Genomic DNA, 10,039 nt, shown 5'->3' with positions numbered 1-10,039 from the left:
AAAAATACAAAAATTAGTCAGGTGTAGTGGCGCGTGCCTGTAATCCCAGTTACTCAGGAGGCTGAGGCAGGAGAATTACTTGAACCCAGGAGGTGGAGGTTGCAGCAAGCTGAGACCACGCCACTGCACTCTAGCCTGGGCAACAAAGTGAGACTCTGCCTCAAAAACAGAAAAGAAACGAAAAGAAAAGAAAGTTCTTCAAGTGGTAATTTTTTGTAGCCAGGGATGTAGGGATGTGAACCACAGGACCCTCCCTGTTCTCAAGGGATAGGGATGAGGTTAGAGAATACCTGTGCACTTCTCTGTCCCTTCCTGGAAGAAGAGAGAAGAGTATCTAAAGGAGGGTGAGAATGGGGGCAGGTGGGGCAATTTATCCAACTCCCTGCCCAAGAGGTCAGAGACTTCAGATCGCACCTTACTTTCCTCCTTCTTACCTCTTCCCCTTGGCTACTAGGGCTCCAGGTGGGGTCCTCTGGCCTAGAGGGAAGAAAAGGCTTAGGGTTTGGCAGTTGAAGCTGAAGACTATTCCCTCCCTCCCTCTCTCTACCCAGCCTCTCTGGGTGTACCTGGGAGCCCATGTCCTCCAAAGCTCAGGCTCTGGTAGGGTGCCGAGCACAAGCTCCCTGTAGTAACTCCAAGAGGAGGACAGGTCTCTGGGGATGTCCTTCACAGGACAGGCAAGGGCCCTGGCTGGCCACCCACAGCCGGGACCCCAGGGGATCCAGCAGGTACTGTAGCTGGAACACAGCAGTTCCCATAGATGGTCCCTCCTCAAACCCAATCACAGACAACTCCAAACTGGAGCAGCCTAGAGTCTCAGCAGGACACACAGTAGGGACAAAGTGACCTGGTATCTATGGGTAAGGGCGTGAGTCCAAGTCCCCACTCCCAAGGTTTCTTATCTGTGTCCTGGAACAAACCCCTTCAGTTCTCTGGGCCTCAGTTTCCTCATTTGTAAATAGGGCTCTGGATAATCCCAACCATAAGGCCTGACACTATCCCATGCTGTACTTATGTGCGAGTTAGAAAAAGACACTCAGCTGGGCACAGTGGCTCATGCCTGTAATCCCAGCTCTTTGAGAGGCCAAGGCAGGAAGATCACTTGAGCCCAGGTGTCCAAGACCAGCCAGGGCAACACAGCGACACCCCATATCTACAAAAAAAAAAAAAAAAAAAGGTCGGGCACGGTGGCTCACGCCTGTAATCCCAGCACTTTGGGAGGTTGAGGCAGGCGGATCACGAGGTCAAGGGATCGAGAACATCCTGGCCAACATGGTGAAACCCTGTCTCTACTAAAAATGCAAAAATTAGCTGGGCATGGTGGCACATGCCTGTAGTCCCAGCTACTCGGGAGGCTGAGGCAGAAGAATTGCTTCAACCCAGGACGCAGAGGTTGCAGTGAGCAGAGATCACGCCACTGCACTCCAGCTGGCAACAGAGCAACACTGTGTCTCAAAAAAAAAAAAAAAAAAAAATTAGCCATTAGCTATTTGTGGTGTCACATGTATGTGGTCCCAGCTACTCTGGAGGCTAAGGTGGGAGGATTGCTTGAGCCTAAAAGGTCAAGACTGCAGTGAGCTGTGATTGCGCCACTGCACTCCAGCGTGGGGGACAGAGCAAGACCCTGTCTCAAAGAAAAGAAAATAAAAAGACCTTCCCTATGTTCCTTCTACCTTCTAAGTCTTGATTTTATTAGCACAAGATACTTTACTGCCATCTGCCAGAAGTTGGCAAATATGCAAATCTACAATGTCCAGCCTGTGAATATAGTACCGTCTTTGTAGATGTGGGATCCTTGTGCAGTGTACAACATTCACATCCATACATGGTGGTCCTATCTATCTTATAGGATTGGTGTACAGAGTAAATAAGCTAACATACTTAAAGCATTTAAACCAATACCTGGCACAGAGTAAGCACTATTTACATGTAGCTGTAGTCATCATCATCATTTGTTATTATATACCTCCCTATTCTAGGTGTTGGAGACAGCAGTGAGCAAAATATATCTGTCAAGGCTAGGGGCTGGGTCAGGAGTTAGTCCCACTACCTCCTCCCTGCAACATATTCATATGGTCACACAGCAGCCCTCACACATGGAGACCACTGAATTCTCTCAAAACCTGCAACTGCAGAAAGAAGCGAATGCGATACTCACTGAGAGATCATCTGGGGTGTATAGGGTGTCATCATTTTTGTTTTCCTACAGTTTAGGGGTAAGGAGAAGAATCAGATCTTGGAGGGAAAGCGGCTGACCCTTCCTCAAACACACCCCCTATCACGCCCCATCAATTGGCCCACCCCTGTCTGCTGGCTCTGCTCCCCACTCGCTGGTATCTTCAGAGGGCTGCAAGGAAGTAAAAAGCCTCCCTCCAGCAGAAGGGCGTTCCTAGGCCTTCCCAGGGCTATACAAGCAGGAGGATGATCCACAGAAGCAACATGGGCACCTTGCTCACTCCCAGGCCTTCTCTGGTGCTTGGCCTGGGGTTCTGGAAGAGAGAGGTACAGGAAGGGGGAGCAGACTGGAAGGCTGAAGTGGGTGAGGGGAACTCCCCCTCCACCCCCCATCCCATCCCCTGCTTGCTCCACTCAAGCCACAGATAATTCAGGGAGTGTGCCCATAGAGGCTGGGGAAAGATGGTGACCCCAAAGTCAGGAGGGCTTAGGTCAGAGCGCTCCCTGACTCCCAAGCTCAGGGACGATACGAGACGTAGCAAATGTGTGAAGATCAATCTGGAGAGACGAGAGAACCTGAACTCCCCTGCCCAATAGGCCCTTAAGACAGTGCAGGCTAGGCCAATTGCTATGGCTCACACCTGTAATCCCAGAACCTTGGGAGGCCGAGGTAGGCGGATCACTTGAGGTAAGGAGTTCAAGACCAGCCTGGCCAACACGATGGAACCCTGTCTCTACTAAAAAATACAAAAATTAGTGGCCAGGCACAGTGGCTCACACTTGTAATCCCAGCACTTTGGGAGGCCGAGGCAAGTGGATCACTTGAGGTCAGGAGTTCAAGACTAGTCTGCCCAGCATAGTGAAACCCTGTCTCTACTAATAAATACAAAAATTAGCTGGGCATGGTGGTGCATGCCTTTAATCCCAGCTACTCAGGAGGCTGATGCAGGAGAATTGCTTGAACCCAGGAAGCTGACGTTGCAGTGAGCTGAGATCAAGCCACTGCCCTCCAGTCTGGGCGACAGAGCGAGACTCCATCTCAAAAAAAAAAGAAAAATTATTAGTCAAGCGTAGTGGTGGAGGCCCGTAATCTGGGCTACTCAGGAGTCTGAAGCAGGAGAATCTGTAATCTCAGCTACTCCAGAGGCTGAAGCAGGAGAATCACTTGAACCGGGGAGGCGGAGGTTGCAGTGAGCTCAGATTGCATCACTGCATTCCAGCCTGGGTGACACAGAGAGACTCTATCTCAAAAAAAAAAAAAAAAAGTACAGGTAGAATGTGTGCATCCTCTCATCTGCCTGTGTCTTCATTGGAAAACACCTGTGGTAGCCTTTATCTGTGTCTGCAAGTGAATATTTGAGGTCTCTGCTCTCCTATTTATTTTATTTATTTATTTTTGAGACACAGTTTACTTATTTATTTATTTATTTATTTTTGAGACAGAGTCTTGCTCTGTCGCCCAGCCTGGGGTGCAGTGGCGCCATCTCAGCTCACTGCAACCTCCGCCTCCCGGGTTCAAGCGGTTCTGCCTCAGCCTCCCTTGTAGCTGGGATACAGGCACCTGCCACCATGCCCAGCTGATTTTTGTATTTTTAGTAGAGGCGGGGTTTCAACATGTTGGCCAGGCTGGTCTTGAATCCTGGGCTCGAGTGATCCTGCTGCCTTGGCCTCCCAAAGTGCTGGGATTATAGGTGTGAGCCACTGCACCTGGCCTCTGTCTCAAGTATTTTGGAAACATTATGCCTGCCTTTATCTCTTTTTTGTCTGAGGGTTGGCCTCTCTGCCTCTAAATCTGTCACTGGGCTTGTTTTGGGGGTCCATCTCTTGACTGTCCTGGTCTCTCCCTTTTCTCCTCCTCTTCTCCCTTGGCCTTTCATCTTTCTCTTCTTCTCCACTTGTGCCTACATTTCTTTGGGCTGTATCTGTGTCCCTCCCGGTCAGCCTCTGGGTACTTCCTTCCTCCCTCCCAATAGCCCCCTCCCCCCTCCCCCTTTTAGAGCTGGACTCCGGGCTGGATTTTCCCTCTGGCCCCAGACCTGCCCTCCAGTGTCTCCCTGTCTCCACCCTCTTTGGCAAGGTGCACCACGACGCCCTTTTGAACCTTGGTTCCCAGACCCTGTACTGCCAGAGAAACTGAGGCAACTGTGGGCTCCCTCTAGCTCTGAGAGAGGAACCTCTTCACTGAGGAGACTCTTGATGGGGTGAGATGCAGGGACATCTGCCGGGGAACCAGAGGACAACCCAATCCTGGGGTTCCTCAGGTGGGGTTGGGGGGCTGGGGATGGAGAATTCTGTGGAGAGGAGGCCTAAGTGGAGGGTGATTTGGGGGAGAGGAAAAAGATGACTGGGAGATTCTGGAGAAAGAGATTCTAGGGGCCGGGCGCGGTGGCTCACGCCTGTAATCCCAGCACTTTGGGAGGCTGAGTGGATCATTTGATGTCAGGAGTTCGAGACCAGTCTGGCCAATATGGTGAAACCCCGTCTCTACTAAAAATACAAAAATTAGCCGGGCGTAGTGGTGCATGCCTGTAATCTCAGCTACTCAAGAGGCTGAGGCAGGAAAATCGCTTTAACCGGGGAGGCAGAGGTTGCAGTGAGCAGAGATCACGCCACTGCACTCCAGCCTGGGCGACAGAGCAGGACTCTGTCTCAAAAAAAAGAAAAAAACAAAAACAAAAACAGAGAGATTCGGCCGGGCGTGGTGGCTCACGCCTGTAATCCCAGGACTCTGGGAGGCCGAGGCGGATCACATCACCTGAGGTCAGGAGTTCGAGACCAGCCTGGCCAACGTGGTGAAACCCCATTTCTACTAAAAATACAAAAAACGACCAGGGCGTGGTGGTAGACGCCTGTAATTCCAGCTACTCGGGAGCCTAAGGCAGGAGAATCTCTTGAACCCGGGAGGCGGAGGTTGCAGTGAGACGAGATCGCACCACTGCACTCCAGCCTGGGCAACGAGCGAAACTCCGTCTCAGAAAAAAGAGAGAGATTCTAGGGTGGGGACGGGGAAGAGGTGAATTCTTGGGGGAGGGTCTCTTAGGAGAGGGGGATTCTAACGGAGGGAAAACTCCAGGGAAGGCAGTTGCTGGGAAGAGGAGTCTCGGAAGGGAAATAAATTCAGGAGAAAGGTAGATTTTGAGGGACGGGTCTCTGAGAGAAAAGTTTTTGTGGATTTGCGGGGCGGGGTGTTCTGGGAAAGGGGGATTTGCCGGGAAAGGGGGATTCTGGAGGAGGGAGATTCCAGGGGTACTGGGTCCTGACAAGAGAAAGATTCTGGGAAGGGTGACTGAGGGGACGAGGACCGAATGGAGGGAGATTCAGGGAAAAGGGGGGTCTAAGTTGAGCACTCTTAAGAGGGACATTTGGGGTTGGCCTTCTGAGAGAAGGATGGGAAACATTCTGGGAAGAGGAAACTGAAAGGAAGGACATTCTGGTGAAAGGGAGATTCTGAGGGGAAGGGGCTCTGAGGGGAAAAGGATTCTGGGAGAGGATCCCCAAGGAGGGGGATTCTAGGGAGGATAGGATTCTGGAAGTCCTTAATCTGAGAATCCAGCCAGATTTCTTGCAGTAGATTCCAAAGAGAAGATTCTGATGCGGGGGATTCGGGGAGGAGGGAGTCCAGAGGGGAGAAAGATTACAGGTGGTGGGAGGGTGGGAACTGATTTAAAGAAAGGGCGAAGGGAGATTATTAAAGAGCCAGAATGCAAAGAAGAGCTGCGGCAGTCGACTACAGAAGACGCCAGGTACACTCCGGCAGCGTTCCCTTCAGTCCGCACACGACACTCCCAAGCCCCGCCCCTACCGTCCACAGAGCCCGCCACTTCCGCCTCACAGGGCCCGCCCGCTCTGAGCGCCTAAGGGCCTTCCCGCCGCTGACCAGACGCCCCGCCCGTTAGCCGCAACAGAAGCCGTAAAGCTCTCTCCCGTCGCGACGCAGTGCTCAAGGCGCCTGCGCAGACCCTGAAAAGCGGCCAGGGTGGCCCCTAGCTTTCCTTTTCCGGTTGCGGCGCCGCGCGGTGAGGTTGTCTAGTCCACGCTCGGAGCCATGCCGTCCAAGGGCCCGCTGCAGTCGGTGCAGGTCTTCGGACGCAAGGTGAGCCAGACGCCGGATGGGAAGGGGAGGGGAAGGAGAAGGCCAGGGTCTGGGAGAGGTCGGTGGGCAGGAATCTAGGGGGTAACATGGGAGCTGGAGCCGGAGCTCACGGGGCCCCTGTTTCTCTTGTATCTTACAGAAGACAGCGACAGCTGTGGCGCACTGCAAACGCGGCAATGGTCTCATCAAGGTGAACGGGCGGCCCCTGGAGATGATTGAGCCGCGCACGCTACAGTACAAGGTGCTGGGATCCGGCACCGGCGTTGAGTGGATGGGGAGGACTCTTGGAGACAGAGATGTTGTAGCTCTTGAAAGCTGAGGGGGCTGGTATCAGCAACGGGATGTTTAGAAGTTGTGTTGGGTGTAGAACAGTGGGGTATTTGGCACTAGAGCTGGGCTTGGGGTTCAGAAGATGTAAATGCTGAGATGGGGGTGTTGAAGATTAGGGGGTTGCTTTGAAAAGTGGGATGTTAGGAAGCTCACCTAACTGGGGCGGAGGGACCAAAAGGGTGAAGGGACACCGGCTATTTTTTATTTTATTTATTTGTTTTGAGAGGGAGTCTCGCTGTATCGCCCAGGCTGGAGTGTAGTGGCGCGATCTCGGATCACTGCAACCTTCGCCTCCCGGGTTAAAGCGATTCTCCTGCCTCAGCCTCTTGAGTAGCTGAGATTACAGGCATGCACCACCACGCCCGGCTAATTTTTGTATTTTTAGTAGAGACGGGGTTTCACCATATTGGCCAGACTGGTCTCGAACTCATTACCTCAGGTGATCCACCAGCCTCGGCCTCCCAAAGTGCTGGGATTGCAGGCGTCAGCCACCGTGTGCGGCCGAATTTGGGTCTGTTTAAATGCTTGCTTGTAAAAGGGGTTCCTCTGTTCCCTTTTTGGGACTCTCAATTTCTTTGGCTCAGAATGGAAAGAAACCAGAGTCTGATTTCTGCCCCTTCTGAACTCTACTACTTTTAAAAGAAAGAATATCTACATTGCAGGGTCAGTTAAAAAAATTTTTTTTGAGTTATAAGGTTCTTATTTAAGAACAGTATCTTGCTGTCACCTACCCTGGAGTGCAGTAGCACAATCCTAATGAACTGCAGCCTTAAACTCCTGAGTTGGAGATCCTCCCACCTCAGCCTTTCGGTTGCCAAGACTACAGGCACATCACCACGCCTGGCTCATTTGAGAAATATTTTTTTGTAGACGTGGGGTCTCACTTTATTGCCCAGGCTGGTCCTTGGTCTCAAGTGATCCTTCTGCCTGGACTGGGATTACAGGTGTGATCACCATGCCTGGCCTAGAATTTAATAAAAATTCTGAGATTTCCTTTGTGTAGCAGATGTTGAATGTTACTGTTATTGGCTGTCACTGTATTTGAAGGATTTGTATGTGTACCCTCTGTTGAGTTTTGGGGACATAGCAGTGATCCAGATGACTTCAGGTCTTGCCTTCATGGACCTGCCAGCCTAGTTGGGGAGAAGGACTGGGCCCAATACCAGAAGCTGATCCAAAGTGGTCAGAACTGGGGAAGGAGACCTGTGAGCTGAAAGCAGGTAAAGGAAGTATCCAGACAGAGGCACTGGTAAAAGACCTGGAGCTGGGAAGGGTCTAGGGACCAGGGACAGGTTGTACTGTAATTCTGGAAACCTGTGAGGCTCAAAGAAAGGGCAGAGAGCTCAGGTGGGAAATAGAAAAGGCACCTGAACAGTCCAGGGATGGCTTTCGACTGCTTGAAACAGCCTTGGGAGTTTCAGAAGCTATTGGAATGCTCCTTACTGTTCAGCCTTCTAAGAACCAGTCTTAGAGGTAGGGTGTCTGAGGTCCAGTGAGGGACACAAGTAGGAGGGAGCCCAGATCTTGTTCCCTTTACCTTGCCTATATTTCTTAACACCACTTCAGCAGTCTCACATCTGGCTTTTTTGACTTTCCTCTTCTCTGGGTCTGTAGAGGGGCTTGGAGTGACACCCTGACCCCCATCCACTAGTACTTGAAGGCCAGTGGTGGCAGAAGCCACAGAAACAAGAAGCCCAGTGAGATGGCTAAGCTGCCCAGCATGTAACTTAAATCCCTGTTCATTCCCCATTCCTTTAGCTGCTGGAGCCAGTTCTGCTTCTCGGCAAGGAGCGATTTGCTGGTGTAGACATCCGTGTCCGTGTAAAGGGTGGTGGTCACGTGGCCCAGATTTATGGTGAGTCCCAGGAACTGGGCGCATGGGGGAGGTGGCTCTGGGAGGGAGGCCTTCACAGTCTCCTGTACCCTTAAATTGTGTGTCTTTCTCACAGCTATCCGTCAGTCCATCTCCAAAGCCCTGGTGGCCTATTACCAGAAATGTGAGTGAGCATGGGTCCTTCCCATGAGGTAGGTGGGTGTGTGGGGATCAAGTCAAGGACTCTGTGTGATTATCTAAATCCTCGTCCCTGCTCTTCTTGCCAGATGTGGATGAGGCTTCCAAGAAGGAGATCAAAGACATCCTCATCCAGTATGACCGGACCCTGCTGGTAGCTGATCCTCGTCGCTGCGAGTCCAAAAAGTTTGGAGGCCCTGGTGCCCGTGCTCGCTACCAGAAATCCTACCGATAAGCCCATCGTGACTCAAAATTCACTTGTATAATAAACAGTTTTTGAGGGATTTTAAAGTTTCAAGAACTGTGTGTGGCCTTATGTGTTGGTATTGGATGTTTAACCAGACAGAAATCAATAAACATCCTGGACCTATTGCCAGTCTGGATTTTGACCCTCCCCAGAAGTAGTGGTGCTGGGCTTGGTGTGGGTGAGTGGAAGCAGAAGGCAGGGGGTCTCTGTCTCTACACCTCCAGTAGAGTCCAGTGTGTAGGCAAAGCTGAGATGGCAGTCGTTTGGGGCCATTAGTGGCTGCAGACCTTGGCGGATATATGGTTTATCCTTGTGGGTGTCTATTTTTTTCAATCCCAGCCTCCCAAATAGCTTGCATTACAGGTACCCACCACCACGCCATGCTAATTTTGTATTTTTAGTATCGATGGGTTTCACTGTGTTGGTCAGGCTGGTCTCAAACTCCTGACCTCAAGTGATCCGCCTTCCTGGGCCTCCCAAAGTGCTGGGATTACAGGCGAGAGCCACCACCCCCAGCTGAATTTTTGTTTTTGTAGAGACAGGTCTCACTATGTTGCCCAGGCGTGGTCTCCTGACCTCAGGCAATCCTCCTGCCTCAGCTTCCCAATGTGTCCAGGTTACAGGTGTGAGCTACCATGCCTAGCCAATAATCTTTAATACAAAGAAAACAAGGAGAGTCGGGCGCGGTGGCTCACGACTGTAATCCCATCACTCTGAGAGGCCAAGGCTGGTGGATTACAAGGTCAGGAGTTAAAGATCAGCCTGGCCAAGATGGTGAAACCTCATCTCTATTAAAAGTACAAAAATTAGGTATGGTGGCAGGCGCCTGTATCCAGCTACTTTGGAGGCTGAAGGAAAGAATTGCTTGAAGAGGCGCCTGCCACACCCAGCTAATTTTTTTTTTTTTTTTTTTTTTTTTTTTTAGTAGAGACAGGGTTTCAACATGTTGGCAAGGTTGGTCTTGAAATCCTGACCTCAAGTGATCACCCGACTCTGCCTTCTAAAGCGCTGGGTTATAGGCGTGAGCCACTGCACCCGGCCTAATTTTTGTATTTTTAGTAGAGATGGGGTTTCACCATGTTGGCAAGGCTGGTCTTGAACTCCTAACCTCAAGTGATCCTCCTGCCACAGCCTCCCAAAGTGCTGGGATTACAGGCATGAGCCACCATGCCGAGCCCAAAGT

The 10,039-nt window shown here is 51.3% G+C and overlaps 1 protein-coding gene and 1 pseudogene across 1 annotated transcript; one reads left to right on the top strand and one right to left on the bottom strand.

Moving 5' to 3' along the window:
• Positions 1 to 503: 503 nt before the first annotated feature.
• LOC117977048 (uncharacterized) lies at positions 504 to 4,288 on the bottom strand (annotated as a pseudogene).
• Positions 4,289 to 6,058: 1,770 nt separating this feature from the next.
• RPS16 (ribosomal protein S16) lies at positions 6,059 to 8,910 on the top strand. The gene is made up of 5 exons (XM_003812236.5): positions 6,059 to 6,268; positions 6,408 to 6,509; positions 8,357 to 8,453; positions 8,548 to 8,595; positions 8,699 to 8,910. The coding sequence occupies exons 1-5, from the start codon at positions 6,221 to 6,223 to the stop codon at positions 8,842 to 8,844; spliced, it is 441 nt and encodes a 146-aa protein (XP_003812284.1). The 5' UTR covers positions 6,059 to 6,220; the 3' UTR covers positions 8,845 to 8,910.
• The last annotated feature ends 1,129 nt before the right edge of the window (positions 8,911 to 10,039 follow it).

This window comes from Pan paniscus, chromosome 20 (genome assembly GCF_029289425.2).
Source record: "Pan paniscus chromosome 20, NHGRI_mPanPan1-v2.0_pri, whole genome shotgun sequence".
NCBI lineage: Eukaryota > Metazoa > Chordata > Mammalia > Primates > Hominidae > Pan > Pan paniscus.
This window is presented reverse-complemented; position numbering and strand designations above follow the sequence as displayed.

Bases quoted from the DNA above. Each gene is read 5' to 3' on its own strand.
- RPS16 (XM_003812236.5), top strand. From the start codon at position 6,221: ATGCCGTCCAAGGGCCCGCTGCAGTCGGTGCAGGTCTTCGGACGCAAG. The intron at 6,269-6,407 runs GTGAGCCAGACG...TGTATCTTACAG, and splicing joins TGCAGGTCTTCGGACGCAAG to AAGACAGCGACAGCTGTGGC. The intron at 6,510-8,356 runs GTGCTGGGATCC...CCATTCCTTTAG, and splicing joins CGCGCACGCTACAGTACAAG to CTGCTGGAGCCAGTTCTGCT.